The 20,171-nt window shown below is 42.4% G+C and overlaps 1 protein-coding gene across 1 annotated transcript in view; it reads left to right on the forward strand.

Annotated features, from left to right (window-relative positions):
* The window catches only part of crppa (CDP-L-ribitol pyrophosphorylase A), a 47,633-nt gene extending 27,977 nt beyond the window's left edge, over positions 1–19,656 (forward strand). The window contains exon 10 of the mRNA XM_084356540.1: positions 18,918–19,656. Within this exon, the coding sequence (XP_084212666.1) occupies positions 18,918–19,022 (105 nt within the window). The 3' untranslated portion in view covers positions 19,023–19,656. The remainder of the gene's footprint in view (positions 1–18,917) is intronic.
* The last annotated feature ends 515 nt before the right edge of the window (positions 19,657–20,171 follow it).

The following is a 20,171-nucleotide window of genomic DNA, read 5'->3' on the forward strand; positions in this document are numbered from 1 at the left end:
AAAGGTCAAGTGTTGGTGTCCTGTTTGGAAGTCTCAAAATAGGGGGGAAGCACGCTGAAAACATTATTTATGCTGCCGTCAACAGTTTTAAACAGATGTTCTTCCTGTGACTTTTGACAGTCCAATTTGTATCAGTAAACATTCTCTCAGTTCATATTAATTCTGCTCCGATAAAAAGATGTTTAGCTATTTCGCTTAAAAGAACTGTTTATTCATTTGAATGCAAGTTTGTGTGTGCTGATTAAAATGTTTCCTTTATTTGTGTTTGTGGTTTTGTGCGCTTCAGCTCCACTGAACCTTGACTCTGACTATCAGTCTGGGTGCATGCAGCTGAATAGTCCACATCAGCACAATGTTCTGGTGTCTGAGAGTTTATGGGCTGCCCCTCCCTAAAATGTTGATGATTCAAGTCATTAGTTGAGGAGACCCCGAGTTGACCTGCATTTTGGCAGTCAAATCTCTGCACTTTTTGTTTAAAGCCGTGTTATTGTACACCGGGACAATGCAGGAACAAAACACGGCATAATGTAAACTTCAAACTGACCTAAGTACGTATTTAACTATGAAGACTCGTGGAAAAGACTTGTGCTGATGGTCAGTCTGCTAAAAGACTTTTGAACCTGACGCTGGCTCACCCTCTACTACTGCCATCCAGTGTGATAACGAGTAGTTATTTTTCTAAGGTACAGTTTTATAATTGCTGAGGTCTTTTTCACCAGCAACAAAAACTGCTGGTGAAACATAAACACAATGTACAATCCTGAACCATAATCTGTGAACATATGAACTGTGACTGTTACTGTGTGTACAAATTACTACTGTACTCCCTCATTACCGCCGCTGAGGTGCCCTTGAGGAAGGTACTTAACCCAAAACTGCTCCAGTGGAGCTGCTCGGTAGCCAACGGGTCAGACTGTGGTTTTACTGGGCAGCTTCCAAGGTGTGAATGTGTGGAACAGCATGCAGCATGGAGTTCCTGCAAAGAAGCATTGGCGCTTGGCCATCCAGGGTCCCAAAACGTCCCAATTCCAATCCAAAATACTGTTATTTCACTTTCAGAGTAGTTGGACCGTTTAAAGGTTCAGTGTGTAGGATTATGTGGAAGTGTGGTTGCAGATTGCAGCCAACTGAATACCCATCATGTCACCCTCCCCCATGTGTCCACTAAATTCACGATAGACCCTCTCTAGAGCCAGCGTTTGGTTGGCGGGGGGAGGCGCTGAGATATAAAACGCTCATTCTAAGGTGACAAAATCACAAGAATTCTTAGTTTTAGGTGATTATATAGTAATGACAATGTCATTATGAAAAATGATCTTTCTTTTTTGCCCCTAAATCCTACACACCGTACCTTTTTTAAATGCTAGATTATCCGCATGCAGCAAAAAGTATGCATTTTGGCAGTACTCTTGTTTTCTGGCCAAGTGTTCGAGGAGAGGATTGATACCGCTCTCATGTGCATAAGAGGATAAAGCTGGAGCCTGGAGTCAATTAGCATAGCTTAGCATAAAGACTGGAAACAGGGAAACAGCTGGCCTGACTCTGTTCAAAGTTGATAAAAACGTATCTACCAACGCCTATAATGCTTGCTAACACAATGTATCTTGGTTAACAAAAATGTAAAACCAACAAGTCATTGATTTGCAGGGAGTTATGTGCCTTAACTAAACTAAGCTAATCATCCACAGCTTCATGCTTAGCACACAGACATGAGTGGTAGAAATCTTCTCATCTTACTCCTTAGAAAATTTACCTGTATATTTCCATCCCTCACAAGTTAGACAACTAGCACCATTTGGTTAACGGCAGGGAAGGATCATGGTCATTATGAAAAAGTCAGCAAGTTAAATACACTGAAAACCTGATGGTCTAGGTTGTGTCCTGACAGCCACAATTATACATTTTATTGCAATCTGTGGACGTTACACTGTTTCCTGCATTTGCACTGAACACACGAAAGCAGAGAAGCTGCATGTGAACCACATTGATAGGATCATGTTTAGGTGCAGTTTGTGTTCGATGCCCTTCTGAAATCAGGTTCAAAGGGTTACAGGGTAAATATTATGAAAAATGTGCTCTGTTTCAATCTGACCGTACCGTTACCAGGACATGATGCTTGTACATAATACTTGGATATTTCAATCTGGCTGCAGTCACTGGAAATATTTTGAATCCTGTAAACATTTTAAGAGTACATTTTCAGCACGAAAGCATATCCTTTTCCTTTGCGTGTATTTTTTCAGACAAGCGTCTTAATGTGATTTGATTTCTGAAGTTTTTGAAGTTAGATGACAACTCAAGTTTTAATCTGAAGCCAGAGTTTTGACATTTGCTGATGCCTTCAATTTGCCATCAGCAGCAAAACAAGTGATGACATCAATACTTTCTTTATTTTCCAAATTCTTTTATTTGAAACCTTGTTAAAAATAATCTACAATAAACTCTGAATCCCCTTTGTTCCTCCCTAAATGATTTCATTCTCTGCTCTGACATAACTGGTTGTTGTCACTGCACACCAGAGAGAAGAACAACTGCTGAGAACATTAGTGTCCCTGGCCTCTCGTTTTGTATCACACTGAGGAATTATTGGACGCACCCACTTCTTCGGAAAAGTACGGCCATTTGGATAATTGAATTTTAACCTGACGGTTAAAATGCATGACTGCATGGAATTGAATTTGTCCCAAAGAGGTTGGGAAAATGATCCACCTCATCGACCTTTAGTGATGTCTTTTTGGATTGAAAGTGGATTTTCTCTAACGAGGCCCGACTGCGGTTTCACATTATTCAAAGTAACACCCAATCGCCGAGGCACAATGCGTCCAGCAGCGTGTCGCCATGCGTGCCACTTCGCTTCGTCAAGAGGAGAGAGTGAAATGGAGTCACAGACAATGAACAGCGGTCTCTGTGAAAGGACATGTGATCAAAGCACTTCTCTAGAGTCTTTTTCCGTTTGTGTTGTTACCCCTCTTAAGATGCCCACAAGCCAAACATCAGGTGCGATAGTGTGTGAAAACCTCAAACCGATCTAAAGATGTTGGCTGAGAGTATGCAGAAACCGGATCTTCATAAACTGACACGATGTTGTGAAAACGGTGACGGTATACGCTATCAGTGTCTGCAGTGGCGATAGGAAGTGTCATTGGATCCCTCCTTGCACAGGGTCCTGGCGACTTGTCATCCGCTGAAAAGGGAGTTGTCACGGTGATATATGGGTGTTGTAATCCCTGCAGTGAGAGCCCTGATGTTTACCCAACCCCATATTTCCTCCTCCTCAAAGAGCCCGGACCGGGAATCCTAAACCTGAGAAGAGATTAGCCGGTCGGGAAGAAAAGAGAGGGAGAGAAAGGAGAGGAGGGAGGGGAGGGAGGAAGAAAAGAAGAGGACTCTATAGGTCTATTCTCCTCTACCTGTTCAGATCTAGGTCTGAAAGGCAGACAGGTGAAACCGTACACGACCCAGTGAAGCTCTTGCTTTGACACTCGTGGAGTTGTACCTTCGCCGGGGTCAAGGGAAATCGGGGAAGAATGTCATCTCTGTGGTTTCAGCACACTCAAAACTTTTCTCAGGCTAAATCCAACAGTTGTTCTCGGCTGAAAAAAAGAAGTGGTCTTAATGAAGGAGGCACAGCATTGCATGAAATGAAACATGGGTGGGAAGTTTGTGCAAAAGGCCTCGGCAGATATGTTTATCTGAGTTATCTGTGCAATACCGCCGCAACGAAGACCCTTCTTTACACCGTCTTTGTACTTTTACACTGAACAAAAAAATGGCGGTTTAATCAGTTACCTCCTCTGTTGCATCAAGCCTCTGGTGGATGATTTCGTCCTCTGTTTGGAGGGTAAGGAGCTCCTGAACCTCGCAATGTCTCCCAGACATTTTTCGGTTTTGCTTTGGGACAGCTTGCCAATGTGTTGCCAACGCCAGCTGGATATCTAGCAGGCTAAATCTGATCAGTGACCACGGCATAACACGTTGTCAGAATGTCACATGCCTGATCACGTTGATCCAATTCTGTTTATACATCTGCTGCCAGCTCAGAGGAGGAATAATAATGACCCATTATTCTTTGTACCTTTCCTACAGAACGACGGGGCAGAATAAAGACAGTCCCACCTTGAAAATGCTGTGTAGACGAGGCAACTGGTTCATTTTAAGGGCGTCACAAGTCAAAAAGTGGATCAGTAGCTGGCTTTGACAAGTAAATAGCCTCTGCCAGCCTCTCAATAGTATTAATTTTATCCTTCATCCTGCGCCATGTATCCGATGATGGCGCAAGGACAAAAGTTAGTGATCACCAGAGTTATCTTGAGTTCATCTTGATTGGGACATTCATTTTTGTACCAAAGATATTTTTCTCAGAATCTCAAATGTCAACCTCACAGGGAAACACCAAAGTCATTAATCACATCTATCTGTGCCACATTTGTTCCAAAAATTGCAGTAGGAGATAGTTCACTAATCTGCCTGGGGGCTGGAAGTCCGGTTGATACCAAAGTTAGTAGAATTCATCGTTTGGGGACCATGAATGTCTGTACAACACTTTATAGCAATCCATAGAATAATTGTTGAGATATTTCGGTTCGAAGTTTTGGACCAACCGACTGACATTGGCATCCCTAGATCCAGAACTAGCATGGCTAAGAAAAAGTCTTAAAGTGAGCCAGAGTTTACAAAGTCATAAACAATCAGGTTTTACCGCAAAGTTCCATAAATGAAACCTGGTCTTTTAGTTAATTCCCTGAAAATGAATTACACACTCCTGGAGAATTTACTAAATGAAGCGCCAACGGAAAATGATTTCTCCAGAAAGAGAGTCTTCGTCTGCACTTTTTCCTCACACTACATCTGTCAGGCGACATATACAGCCTATCCCGCTTAGGTCCAACGAGGCAGACAGGTGAAACCCTACACAAGCAACTCAGGCTTTTGCTGTGACACCTATGCATTCGCACCCTGGCAGGGTCAAGGGAGATCAGGGATGGCTGCCGTCTCTGCTGTCTCAGCACACTCCCGACCTCTATCCGAGTTAATCCAACAATTGTTCTCGGATGAATAAGTGACTGGTGTTATATTTTCTGTGGTGAGTGAGGAGCGTTGGAACCTTTCATGTACTCATCCCAGTTTCTAAAAATGACGAACTGTCTCCATTACGAGACAGATGTGATTAGTAAAATCGCATTCATCAGCCCCTTTGGCTCCTCGAGGTCGATAGACATGAGGAGACGTTGATATTAAGTTCAGTTTAGAAGCGATGCTCAACTGAATGAGGATGAGATAAGTTATCAAAACATTTCAGAAAGCAGCACAGATAAGAAATGACGTGGCATTTCATAAAGCTGTTTTTGGTTACCCCAAGATCTCTGGGAGAGCCAACAGATTTGGCGAGTCCTCCTCTTGATCCACTGCACTGGAATAGAAGTCCAATATCCACCCTGCCCCTTCACATAGTTTTCCCCTGCTGTTTGCCTAAGTACTTGTCTTTGTTCTGACAATTATGACTTTAAACTTTATCTAAGATCCCCCTGGAAATGTGGATGAGAGCACTTGGCTACCTCGGTGGAATCTTGACATCTCCATACAGACAGAAGCCCGTGGATCGCTCCCCTCCTCAGTGATGTATTTGTAGAGTGTTGGGGTCAGAGCCCTGGGAGAGACTCGCACTGCCGCAACATGTGCAGGATATCAAGCTTGATCTTCCATGCCAAGAGTGCTCCAGATGTGTGTCGGTATGTGTGAAACTTGACCGCTGGAGTTTGGCTCAAGGAATTAGACATACCAAAGCGGTGTTTACTCAGCTTTGATTTCTTAGATTAAAAAGACCAGCGAGCGCACTGTTTGGGCTGATGTGACTTGACGCAAGCTCTTACAGACAATTTAGAAATGACATTCCAAGAGAGAATTAGTGTTACAAACAGACCGTAGGATCTTATGGAAGATTAATGTAAGCCAGCTATACACAATTAGTTTGTAAACATTCAATCACTCGGAGTAAGGGCAAAAACACACGCGTGTTTGTTTTGCCACTTGGTTTTGAGCTGTTTCTGACCACCCACAGTAGTCCTGGTTTGAGTTTTCTTCCAGGGATTATGCTTTCATTTAACAGGCCTCATCAAAGATTGTTTTTGTGGCGCTCACCTTCCTGCTCTGCTTTTGCTTTTATTTGCTGGGACCTCTCGGTAAACACGCTTGTCTGGTTGGGTGCGGTGGAAAATAGCTGCGGAACAGAACGCAGTGTATTCACACCAGAATAACACCAGATGCCCCAACATGCTGGTAAAACTGTAGCTGAGGATGATGAATTTATCTGCTCCTCCAATCACTTTTGTGATGTAGAAAGCATTCAGAGGGCATGCAGCTCTGCCAAGGATAAAAAAAATCTAAATGACTTTATTGTAGAAACGTTTTAAATCCACATTTGGATCTACATATATGTCAACATACACATTGTGACAGACGACTGGCTGCTCATGACTTTGATTTCTGGAGAAAATCCTTTATCGAAATGTTTGGTTTTGTATAATTGTGACGTGCACAAATGATTCAGAGCCCTGACCCAGATAAAACCAACTGAATTTGTCATGTTGCTGTAGCACCACCCATAAGCCAGTTAAATACATTTTGCAGAAGAGCTCACACTTGATATTTGTGCCATTGGACTTGGATTGCGGTTTGACTGTGCCACACCAACAAGAATTTGGGAACTCACCAAAAATATGTTGTCTACCAAATCTCAGTAGATGAAATGTGCGTGGCTCAAAGGCTACAAACACAAATACACCATAGCCACATGAGAAATTTGAAACAAATCCTCACCAAACCGTAATCATATCGCTTGATTTTAAACTTGATGCAAGGAGTTCAACTGGTCTACCGATCATTCAACGCGCTCTACAACACTTGTCACATTCACCAATTCACACACGTTTATACAACGATGGCAGAGGCTTTCATGCAAGGTACCGACCTGCTCATCAGGAGCGATACAGTACTTCCTATTTAAAGCCCAGGTTATATCTATGCCATTCACACACCAGGAACAGCCATTGGGAGCAATTTGCGGTTCAGTATCTTGCCGAAGAACACTTCAACATGAGATCGGGGGATCGGGGGATCGGGGGATCGAAGCACTGACCTTTACGATTAGTGGACAACCTGCTCTACCTCATGAGCCAAAGCCATGAAGATAACAATTGTTTTCATTTGGTAGTGTAGAGCCAGATTACAACCATTGACTAGACATGTGTCTACGTCATATGTGATCAGGCCTTTAAAATTTTTCACCAAGGTCAAAAACTTGAAGGAGAAAACACAAGCAGCCCATCACAGTCCTCGTGTTTTGTATGAGCTATTTCCATAGCCTCCGTTGCCTTTACTTGTGGTTACCTTTTTGAGGAAGCGTACATTAGTTATAGTTTAATTCACAGCTTCAGAGCCTACACATGTATTGTAGCTGCTGGAGCTACAGTGAAGCCACTTAACGCACAACTATAAATCAAGATTGTTTGTTGGCTCGGCCTAACATTCCACTAAATTTTGGAAAACTACACAGGACCGAATCGGACCGAAAGCACAACTTAAGTGGAGGTAATGACCATCTAGGTTCCTGTCGTCCTGAAGGTTCAGTCAGTTGGTATAAAAGAAAAACCGGCTGGTGAGTTGAGGGATTTAGGCCTCAATGCTTAAATCAAATTTCCTGCTCTGATGGAAACCCCAATTGGAGTTTTATAGTTATAAATAACCAGATTTCAAGGTAGGATTCAAGAACTTAAGTCTGGTCTTGTCTTTAATGCCCTCAAATGAATCTCACAGTCATGTGAAAATGATTTTCCTTCACAGTTTCTCGCAGCCGTCCCCTCTCGTTCTCACACTCCATCTGTCAGTCCACATGGGCGGCTGGATCCCCCTGATGTTTAGTCTGCGGTGCGCCGATATTATGACAGCAGTACAAAAATACAGTGTTTCACCTATGTTTGTATGTTTGGCTTATAGCCTACTGCGATTACAATCTCATGCTTGTGTTGAGGATGGAAGTGAGGGCACTAAACCTGCGCCAGGATGTGTGCTGCTGAAAAAAAAACAGGTTGTAATAAATGTCTTGTTTTGTGAAATATTCCTGCACCTGCACCTGACCTCAGATGGCCTGGGATACGGACTGTATTTGGCTTCCTTGGTTTTGGTGTAAGTGATACAGTGTGATAAGTAAATGAGGCATCTGTGGAGGGTGTGTGTGCTCTCGGGGCTCTCTCACCGCATGTGGGATTTGGTATGTCCCAGTTCATAAATCCCACCCATGCCTTCATGCTTTCATACCTCCTCAACTAAAGAGCCATTGTTCTGCTTACTGTTTTGAGGTATGTCTTTCGGTGAGTTGAATTCAAACAAAGTCGTCTCTCAGCAGAGCTCGTTGAAAAAGTTCTCACTGAGGGGAACTACAGACCCCCTCGATGTCCCATTCTTAGCAGGGTTTACCTTCTCTGAAGAGGGTACACAGAAAGAGAAGTCGTACATTAGACGTGACTAACAAACTGCCATGTTTGCCCAATGGTCGCCCCTAGACAGGATATTTTGGAAACCTGTGTTGAAAGAGCTTAACCAGTGTACCGTGAAAGGGTTGTGCAGCAGTGATTGTTCCCTCAATGAGGTATGAAAGGCAGTTATCAATACAAAAGTTTGCTTTTTCTAAGGCTGGAAAGTTTGAGCGAACTCACAGCAGCACAGAAGTAGGGTGGGATACTGACTTATTCATTTTCCTACATTACAATCCCTTTCAGATGAAGTGAGGCAGAGTGGGGCCGACACGGGTATCTAAAACACAGACACTCAGGCAACAACACTAAATACCATGGCTAAATTCAATAAAACACTTTCCCTGGAGACATTTCGTTTGTAAGAAGTACGAAATGATGCTTAAGTCACTGTCATCTTTGTCAACATCAGCTCTCAGTCTTTCAGATTGGATCCAAGCAGATTTGTACGTTTGTGGCTGAAGTTTTAGTACAAGTATGATATATAATGTGAAGGTTTAGATCCAAGGCTCAGCAGTAAATATTCAAACTGACTGGATCACTCATCTCTGTTGACTTTAATGTACATTCAAGTGTCTGAGTAAAGTTTGGCGTGGCTATTGGTCATATTTCATTGATTACATCTCAGCAAATCATGGATCCGCTGTCCCTTTGTCTTATACTGTCACTTAGTCAGTATCTGGCTCATTATTATAGATGGAAAATAAAGAGGTTTACTGAAGTCCTGTAAGGGTAGGGTCATTTTTTGTCATATTTGTTGAAATTCATCATCCCTATCAATCAATAAATCAAAAGCTGTGGTTTAAAAAAAGTTACAGTATATGTGGCTGTTGCAGGCCTGTATTAAGCCCCACTGATCTTTCCATTAAGAGTCTGCTAGGCAGATATATTTGCTAAAGCTATTAGCGTGCTAGTCGCACAAGAATGTCAAACAAAGTGCCTCCAAAACTTCCAAATATTAACGTACTAGCTGGACAGCTGTGAGTACTAACAATAACCATGTTCAGGATTGACTTTCCTTTTGATAATGTGTTTATGTTGTTGGATATGGTTTAGCGATGACGACGATGCCCTGCACTCCTCTTGAGGCCTGAAGGGAGGAGGTGGGATTTTTTCGGTTGGGTTCTTTTAAAATTTAGTTTATTCTCGCTGGTTTCTCTGTTACCAACACCAAGTTTGACGACATCTTTGAGCTATCCTTTATTTCTTTACTTGTTTTCTTCTTTCATTCTGATGTTGATAGTTCCTTGTTTTACTTTCCTAATCAAATGATTTAAAAGCGTGTAAATCTCCAAGAGAAGAAACAAAGGTTTTCATTTTTCATATCTTCTTTCTTTATTTGTTTTTCCTTCTCTTCTTTCTTGAACGTATCTGAAAACAGATGATACTAGACCACTAAAGCTAAACTTGAACCTTGAAGGTTTTGTGATATCAGTTTTGCAGCTATTACTTGTTTACCTCTACTTCTTCTTCCTCTTCTTCTTCTTCTACTCACCTTTACTACTACTTTTGGGGCTTTTTTTTTTTTTTTTGCCTTTTTTGATAGTGACAGGAAATGGGGAGAGAGAGGGGATGGGATTCAAAGTAAGAAGTCAGGCTGAACAGGAAAATGTGTATAAAATCAAAATGACATTTTACTGGCTTTAGGTTGTTTAACCTTGTTGTATTAGATGAGTCTCCCATGCTAGAAATAAATAGGGTTTCGACATGTGTGCAACAATGAGTGCTTTAATAATTAAACTAAATACTAAGAAATGTTAAGTAAAAATAAAGTAAAGTTCTGGGGTACTCTTTCTTCTTTCCCATCTTCATTTTCTCCTTCTTGAACTGATCAGACAAGATGAAAATCCCCCTAAACTAGAAACAAATAAAAGTTTTCACCGAACACGAAAGCTTAATCAGCCTCCTCCACGGTCATTACTTGTACTTGTGATATTTGAGTATATTTTGCTGCTCGTGCTTGTTTACTTCTGCCTGCTGGTGCCTCGGTCATTATAAACTCATGCTGCGAGCCAAGTATTACTCGAACCCACAGATCTTTATTTCAGATTTTTAGTGGACAAATCAACTTGTCAGACCGAACTGTGGCTAAAATGTTTATAAAATGATGCACGAGACATCGAAAATATTTCCAGCCATAAAAACATGGAGCGGTGGATTTGAATATTTCCCCTCGGTGGAGCGAGCTTGTAAAGAATCTATACGATACTGTGAGACAGAGTGAAATAACAACCTTTTATTTTTCCAACCTTTAAGCTGCTTTAGGGAAAATAAAAGGGTGACACTGGTTGTTAAGGAGTAAAAGATTTAAATGCAAGACTTTCATTTCTTAATGGTCCGTTTTCCCCCTGTAGGATTTGAGTCACTCTGCCGCCATTCTTCATCGTATCAAATGAGTCTCCGTAGAACCGCAGCGGTGTAAAACTTGGGGCTCTAATCAGACTCCTGGACCTGCCAGTAACTGGACCTGTTGACCCCTTTTCTCTTCACAGTTTAGCCCCAAGCTACTGCCTGTCTTCAGTGATTCAAGAAGGGGAGTGAGGGCAGCAGGACCACAATACCCACTCAGGGACGAGCTGTCAGAAGCCCTGAAACACTATCTCCTCTCAGACCAGAGCTCTGGGTGTTTTTAGCAGTATTGTATCTCTGGGATTGAACACACGGGTCATTTGGGGAGAGTTTTTCGGAGAAATTACTTCATCTATTAAAGAGCAGAAAGCTCAGTGCAGTTCATGTTAGGTGGTGGTTTTTAGCTTTTAAGACTCCCGGAGTGGAGAATGCTGTCTGGCTTTAATGCAAGTAATGATACTGCCCTCAAGTGGATGCTCCGTCTATTAGTACCACAGCACGCTCATGTCACAGGCAGAAATACAGTGACAGTAAAATGCTAGGATGATGAAAAGAGGCCGTAAAAACTTTCTAAATGTTCTTGGCCACCTTGGTTATGGTAGCTGGTGTGACTCTAACAACTCTTTCCAGTTCTTTTGGCTCGGGCTCCGCGCCAAGCTTTTCCATAAGCTGTTTTTCAATTAGGACCCCGCGCTCTTGGCATTTCATGAAGGGAACAGAAGTGGAAGCCCTCAGCGGCAGCAGCAGCAGCAGCAGCAGTCCTCAGGGCTGGGGATCTCAGGAAAATGACAGAAGCATACAAATTGTCACTGTTAAAGGTCCTAATTGCCTGAAACCTTTAAGCTTCAAAGCAGGCTCGTCTTGTGTGGCAGGAGTGCTGCTGTGCGCTCCTCTCAGATGGAAAGGTTGATTGCAACTGTGGCATTTAAGAGCAAAGAGAGGTTTGAGGATTGCTTATTGTGTGGTCCGTCGATGCGTCCCTCCCCCCCCGTTCTTTGCTCTGTGTTTCAAAGACCTGTCGCCTCACGGCTTGTCAAAAATCCTCCCTTTAAACAGTAAGCAAAAATAGAAGCTAATGATTGAAGTTCCATTCAGTAAACTCGTGGCCGCAGTTTGGAATAACAAGGCCGTCGCATGTGTTTGTGCATTCGTACATATGGGACTGATTGAGGACATTTCGCTTTTAGTTACTGCCCAGTCGAACGATTATGTATCATATTGTTTATATATTAAAACAATGCTGTCGCTTAATGTCGTCAGTTGATTCGTCTCTTGGACTTGACTTTAGGTTCTTGGTGCATGAGGTAAAAAACTGAACACCCCTAAAGTCCCCAGAACTCTCTCCATCCATGACTCCTATCCGGTGGTATTTTCCCCTCGACACCAGTTCATATATTGTTTGCGAACAGTCTCTATTTTTAAAATGTGAAATCTGTCAAGAGGAACTTCATGAATGCCATCTAGGCCACCAAGGGTTTTTGGATGTGTCAGTAATGGATGTAGCAGACGTTCTGCTGTCCGTGGAAAAGAAGTGTTTCGAAATGTAAATGTGTCGCGTTCCCAGTCAATATGGCATACATTACTGGTGATAGTCCTTCCACTAATGTGAATAAATGATGATACTTTTGGCTGCGAAATCCTTTAAGTGAGGATTTGTGGCAGTTAATCATTATGAAGTGGAAAGTGAGGTTCCTTCACGTATAATAATAGTAAAGTGAATCTTGTAAAAAACGTGCTTTTAAAATAAAATAAGTGAAATATACTCCCGCTGACTGCACTTAGAGTTTTGGCTCAAGAAGGAATTTCTGTCTTTGGAGCATATGGAGATGAATTCCCCTATAAACAGGTGAGAAGCACTTAAATAGTGCTATTAATCAGACCGATCCACTAGCGTTTTTTTCTCTCAAAGAGGCGAAGAGTTGCGCCTTCACTTTAGCTTTTATCTTGTGTCTGTCCAAATAGACATACAGTATATACACAAATAAGTATGATCTCAAGTATGACTTAAGCAGAAAACTACATATAAGTAGTTTTCTATGAAACCTTACTTTGACTCTCAGCAAAGTCTAGACTTGACTTAAGTGATTTTCCCAACACATCCTTGTACCTAAACATCTGGATAGGTCAACTGGCAGTAAGAGAGATGTAGTGGACCTCCATTATACCTGCAGTCTGGTCAAGTTTAGGCAAGAAAACTACATGTTTAGGCGAAGATTGTGGTTTGGGTTAAAATATCTATGTAATGTAACTTTTTGAATGAATGGACCTTCGTTATGTGCATAACAGAGTTTACGCAAAGTACGTGAGATAACTTGACTACGTTGTCAAGTCAGTTGAAATAACTCTAACTTGACTTTTGCTTTCACACACAACACAAACATGATACTTGTGCTTCGTCTGACTTCCTCCCTTGCAGCTGTAATAATATCCACAGCCACTGGAGGTCGCCACCTAACAAGAAATGAAAATATGGGTCACAATAAGCGTCTTACAGTCAACCTATATGGTCGTTTTTCGGATGAGGCCAACCTGGATTTCTTGCTGGTTATGTCGGGCTATTGCATATGCGTCCAAGGCTGTGGTGAACTTTTTTAAACCCACTATTTAGTCCACCGAATAATACGTGTTGCTGGACTTCAATCTCCTCGACCGCTGCTGTGATCTCTTTTGGTCCATGGCTGTTCCTGACTTAACCCTCATTTGTGATGACATTATATGAGGGGAGATGAGGCAGGTGCCGTCAATTTAGGTTGACTCAAGATTTATAGATCACATGTGCGTAGGTCCTGATGGGATTCCTAAAACCTGCCTAAACAAGGCTTCTTATGCTCAGCGTCTTATAAATTGAAGCTAAGTGCACTGTTGGAGATGAACTTAAGATAAAGTTCAAGTATAAATCTATTTTTATAGATAAGGGGCCCAGTCCTGCGTGTCTCAACACGTCCACAGTCTCCATCTCCATATTCTGCTGGAAGAGACACTGGGACGGAGTTGTGGAAAACCTTCTTAGTCGACGCTGGAGGACATAGGCTGTTATGATGATGAAGATCTGCAGACATGCAAATCCCACCAGGCTCACATTCCACCTCTTTGTGTTTTGTGTGTGCGATGGTGCACATGTACGAGCACACCAGCATATGAAGTGTCTCCCCGGTCCGTGCATGTGTTGCGCCTTTTCGTATGCGTGCTGCTGTCTTGTGCGACCCGACACATGTATCCCCCTCGTGTGGATGTTTGCGTGCGCAGAACAATGAGCCAGTGAGCTGCTCGTTAGCGAGCTGCTTTATTCGTCCGGGATGGTCCTCGGTGGAAAGAGGGGACAGGAGCCGAACGGCAGCAGAGCCCGGGTCAGGAGAGGTACCAGCTCTCGTCTGACAAGAACATCCACCGCGACTCTTCCCCGAGCGGCGATCAATCAGTTTGCATGCTCCTCGCACTCAACTCATATATATTTCAGCCTGAAAGCAGTTAGATATGCAAATGTCTCAGACGTTTGTTGCTGTTGAGTAATTCTACCCTGTTGTCGTGCTTTTTTCCTCGACCGCATTTGCAGCCTGAGTGGCAGTTGTGACTACTTAAAGCTGTGCCACGAGTCAATGAAGAGCTCAAGTCGTATTTGTGTTCCACTGTGCAAGCAACTACTTGATTTAATAATGCTGTTTTTATGAAGCCTGATTCATATTTCAAAGGCAGCATATCTGGAGTGGAAATAATTCAGCGCTCGGGCTTAGACAGGCTTAAAACTTTGATCCTCCTTGGTGATCTCGACTTGCCTTTTTTTTTTTTTTTGCTTTTTCTTATTTTCTTGTGTGCAAACTTGAGTGTTTTTTGTTCTGCGTATAAGAAAACAGACGTCTGTAATAGAGTCATTAGCTGTGGTTTAATGGCTGTAGCTGTCTTCAATATCCCCCCCGTTCTCATGACTTTCCCATGCAATCTCATCAATGCGCTTGGGTGGTAATCAGCCAACGATGGTGCTCATCACATCTATCATCCCCGTGGCATTTTTAGCTCTTCCAAACACATGTAACGTCTCAAATACTTTCCGTGTGAAGAGGTGATTGCTTTTAGATAACTATCGGAGGAATGCTTTGATCTGATTTGCTTTTGGTGTAAACAATGATAAGACGCAATCAGATTCCTTCGCTCAGAGCGTCTTGAGCGATCGCTGACGAACACATTCCCGAGGATATGTGTACAACGTTGTGCTACCAGGTTCGATCGTTGACTGCTTGCAGATGTACTGGCTCATCTCCTCATCGCCTCACACTATTGATTAGACCACAGAACAATGACTTGGGTACGACGTAAAGAGAAAACAGGAAAAGCCTTCATTCACTCCGCATCCTTTGATTCTTCAAGCCAATTGTAAATCTAAAAGCATATTAAGAAAAGCTTGTAGATGCTGACACAGAATGCATCTGGAGCCCATTCAAAGCTATCATATTTTGATCCCATCATTTCTCTTTTTTTGTTGTCATTCCCTGTGTTGCTTTAATCAATGAGAAGCCGGAGTCGCTGATCTGTGCACCAGTGCTTCGGTTCCCCCTTAAGTCGGTCGGTGTGGAAAATCCATGTCATCCGACTCCCCCCCCCCCCCTCCGCTGGTTCTGATTAGGAACGAGTGCTCCGGGAGTTCTGGATCTCGGGGTCTCTCGCTCCCATTAACCACGGTCAGGCCCGATTCCACGCTCATCACTCTCACACCTCGTCACATTCCCGTCCAGTCGCTGCACAAACCGTGCTGCGAGGAGCTGGCCGGTGAACTTCGAGAAAGGACAGAGTGAGAGGAGGCTTATTTTTCTCCTGGTGCTCTTAACACTCAGCTCCAAGTGTGATAAACTGCTGACACATAGTTGTAATGATAAATGCGCCTGGAAGCCAGATCTGAAGATATGCTTAATCGAATGTTCCAGATCACAAATCATCGTTGTTTTGTCATTTTAGCGGGATATAATTTTAATATGTTTTAATGTTCCTCTCAGTGGAAGTTGGGACATTAAAAGCTTTATGAAAAGCCTTCTTAAGTCTTCTTAAATCATTTTGTTTCACTAAATCTAAATCTGCCTTTTCGAGAGCTGGCTGATAGAATCGCTAACAGGGCCAGAAGAGAAAGTGTCAGATCGGTTGGTGTTATTTCAGTGAAATAATACAAGTCGGATCCAATCCTGTTTTAAAAGGATAATTATTACGATTTATTACAACTTGGATCAAGTCTTTCGTAAGTTTTGGCATCATCTTTTCTCTCCTCTGATGACATTGTCTTCGCCAGAATTGACGTTTTGACATCTCATAGCAGGAAAAAGCACAAGTGAAACTAATAACGTTAATAAAGGCTGCATTCCATTTAGGTGGTTCAGTTCCAGGCCTCTGTTGTTGTCCATCCTGGCTCACTGTCATGGCTCACTGCAAGGATCAGAGCCATTGTTACTGTCATTACACAGTAGTTGCACCTGTGCTTGTGCTGCTATGACAAGTCAAAGAGAGAGACTCTGCTGTGAAGCATGGCAACATCGCGAAAAAGAAGTCTAATGGGTCGACAGCTGCCAAACAAAGAGAAAAAAAACAGTTGAACAATGAAATAATTACCCAAACCGTCTGTTGAAAACATTCTTTTGTTTTACTACCATACTTACCACAGTTGTATTTAACAGTTTTAATGTGCAATTAGGAATAAATTACACATATTGAGAGCACTCGCTTTCGGTTTTCACGTCCAAAGTGGTAGATAATTTTGGCTGAACTGTTTCTGATCTTCTGAATTTCCTTTCTTTCTTTTTGAACTTTCTAACTTTGTCTCCTTTTGCGAAACCTTCCCTAAACAGCAATCATAGCTCAGCTGCAGCTAGACATTACTGGCCTGTCAAGTTTCAGGCAGTGCGCCTGGGGTTGTAGTGAAAGATACTCTTCATTGTAAAAGTCTTTTTTTATCGCCTTTGCAGAACCAAAGACTGCAGCTGCAGAATATCCGTCCAACTATCCTACTACTCACAAAAGTAACCTAGCATTACCTCCAGTGAGCACGTCAGTAACTATCTTCATTAAAAAACCTCACCCTTAAAGTTTTGACTCTCATAAATTTAGAAGTAAAAACAGTGAAACAAACTACAGTAAACCGCTAAACAAAGTTATGTCCGAACAAAATATTAACCCGGTGCTACATTTTTGCCTGGAACGTGCAGCTTCAACCTCAGTCTTTAGCACGATAGCATGTATGTAGCCATAAAGTGCAAATTTAAGACTCAGAACGTCAAAAACTGGCGCTTTGGGATGGCAGGCGACCCGTCCTACCATCCCAAAGTGTCTTTGTTTTTGACGAGTTGGGAATAAGACTCAAAAATCAACTTTTCTTACTAATAGCACCTTTTAATTAGCTAACTCGCTACAAGGGACGGCTGTGATTTCAGCCGGCAAAATCAACCATCGATGGCTCGAAATGAGAAGTCTGCTTTGTCTACCTCAGTCTCAAAACAAGGACCAGTTTTAAAAAAAAATGACTGTCATGATTTCGATGATCTGCCACCGTTATCATTGTAAACTGCGTGTGTGCTGTACGAGAACTAAAAGCTAAGCAAACAGCTAATAAACTAAACCAGTGAAACTATGACCCAAGATGTAAAACAGACTTATCCTTGAGCTTGTAATGTTTTAGGTATTTGTACTCGGAGCTAATGTTTGTGAAACTTTTTGCTCATTGCAGAAACTAAAATCAATCCCAGGCCTTTCTTCTGTCTATTGTGGTATACACCATTTTTGTGTTCGCAGTGGTTGATACTATATCTTTAAAAGTATCAAGAAATTACAATCTTTTTCATATTTTCTCCTTTGTGCATGCTGCTACATCAAAAGCTTTCAGCACTGCCTTATTAAAGTCCGTCTATGAAAAAGTCCAGGTAGAGCATGAGGCATAAATCTATGTGAACAAACCAGCCTGTGGTTAAAACCAAAGTAAAGCTCCTTGAACTGCAGCCGCCTTTCAAAGATGGAAAACAGGTCATTCTCAGGCCTCATCAAGAAACTAAATCAAAGACGGGAGTCGCTGTAGCCCAAGGAGCAGAGTCAGGGGAGTGAAAACCATTAAAAGTGCATTGTGCAGGCGGCCTGCAGAGAAAAAAAGAAGAAGAAAGAGATACAGAAGAGAGGGATCACGAAAGCAAAACAACCACAACAGTGAAGTCCGTCTTGAGAGAATGCATGGTCTCCTTTAGTCTTGCGTGTGGTTTAGCGTAGATCTGTCCAATATCATGCACCATAAATCTCAAAGTGGGCCTTATTGGTTCACAAGCTTCAGAGGACTTGACATTAACACGAATTTGTGAAAAAAGAAAGTGCCTTGATTCTGTGGCATCGCCCTCCTCCCCCGATGGAAAATTGCTTCCGTCTGTCGATTGAACGAGCCATAAAATAACTCGATAGTCACGAAAATCCTCCACGAGATCATGTGATTCTTCCAATCAAATGAAATGTGGTGAATTCAAACGGCCGTTCAGTGCATGTGACCTTAAAGCAGGAGAGCAGAGCAGGATTTCTCTCTCATGAGGAGCGTTCTCGTGGAGAGTTCAGAATCCAGGATATTTTTACGAGCGTCGTCAAGAAAGTGACAGCTGATGCTAAATTCGGATCCCTCCCGACTTCCTCTTCACCATTTGTCAAATCATTGATGGATGTTGTAACTCCTTCCTGACAGCTCTGTTTCTTAACGGCATGCGTATGGTTTGGATTTGTTTCCCCCGCTAGTTTGAACCGGCCGCTAACGCTAACCGAATGCTGCTGGCAGCCCCATAAACTGAAAACGCTGGTGCACAAACATTTTGGATGACTCAAGCAGAGTCGTGACTCTCGAGGGGGAAAGATAAACACGAACAAATGTGAGTCTGTGTGTGGATGTCTGAGATTGTTACTGCAGGATCTTACTACTGAGCTAATGAGCGAGGTGGCACGTTGCTAGCGTGTCTGTCTCTAATTTTATGTTCTTCAACAAGTCACCACCCTCTCTCCTTCTCCTCCTCCTCGTCCTCCTCTTCTTCTTCTCCCTCTCAGGACGCCGAGCGTTGGGAGAGGTCAGTGTTTAAGGTGGCTGAGATCACGTCAGCCCTGATCCGGGAGAGGAGCCCCGCCCTGGTGGGACAGCTTCTGCAGGCGTGAGGGGGGAAGCAGCGTCCACAGAAAATCCCCTCGATGTGACTCATGAACGCTGCAGGAATGAGACAATGGTGTTTATCCCGCTTTAAATCCATCTCTTTATCAATTACAGCAGGGTCAAAGGGGTATTCCCATTTGCAAGTCTGGGGACTTTGAAGAGGCCAACTTAAAACGAGAATTGTTGAAATCTGAGCAGCAGAGGCTGAAAAATCCTGACTTTTGGTCCAAAGTGTTGGTCAAGCTCTATAAATACTACACCTCCCACAATGCAACGTTCATTGAAACCCTCTCTCCTTGGTTAACACACACATCTTTGAAATTCTGTGGTGGTCTTCTCTAAAAGAAATGTGTTTATAAAGTGACCAGCGGGTTCTTTGTTCTGCTCCGGAGGTAAACGAAAGAGAGAGTTACATCTCAGGTCCAAACAAACAAAACAAAAAACAATCCTGTATCTGAATTCATGCCATCGATGGTCTGTAATTTAAACTACCGTGTTGTGTCATAACCACCGCTTCTCCCACTGGATACAGTGACTGAAACACTAACACATTATAAGAGGGTGCTTATATTTTTGTACTCCATTACTGCTGCTTATTTAAAACAATAAATGTGGCATAATAAAGATGTTTTTTTTTTTTATATTCTCTCATGAGTTTTATTTTGAAATCCTAAACACAAAATATAAAGTCACAACAGCCGTAAAGTCACAGATTAGACCCCCAACAGAAGCAACACATCTGCTTTTCTGTCTGCGACTTCACTGCCTTGTTTCTGCTGCGCGGGGACGATAACGAGACATCGAAGAGGAAAAAGATTCTCACTTTTTGATCCGACATCTCTCATGTAAAGATTTCACATTGTGTCCGATGTGGAGATCAGTATTTAAACTCAGAAGTTATTATGTCGTATCAAGAAACTATATTATAATAATCTCCACAGTAAAATGAGTTGTTTGATTAACTGAGTTCGTTGACAGAATGATTTAATAGTTTACATATTTGAGATTTTTATCAGATGTTATGACTGGAAAGATTTATTAAAGTCGGTGGTGGAGGTGGGACCCAAGAAGACTCTCAGAGAGGACTGAGCACTGGGCCCAAGTGGACGTTAGGAACATTTTTATTTCTGTTTCAGTCTTATAAAAACATTTTG

The sequence above is a fragment of the Pagrus pagrus genome, assembly GCF_965226575.1.
Source record: "Pagrus pagrus genome assembly, chromosome: 7".
Classification (NCBI taxonomy): Eukaryota; Metazoa; Chordata; class Actinopteri; order Spariformes; family Sparidae; genus Pagrus; species Pagrus pagrus.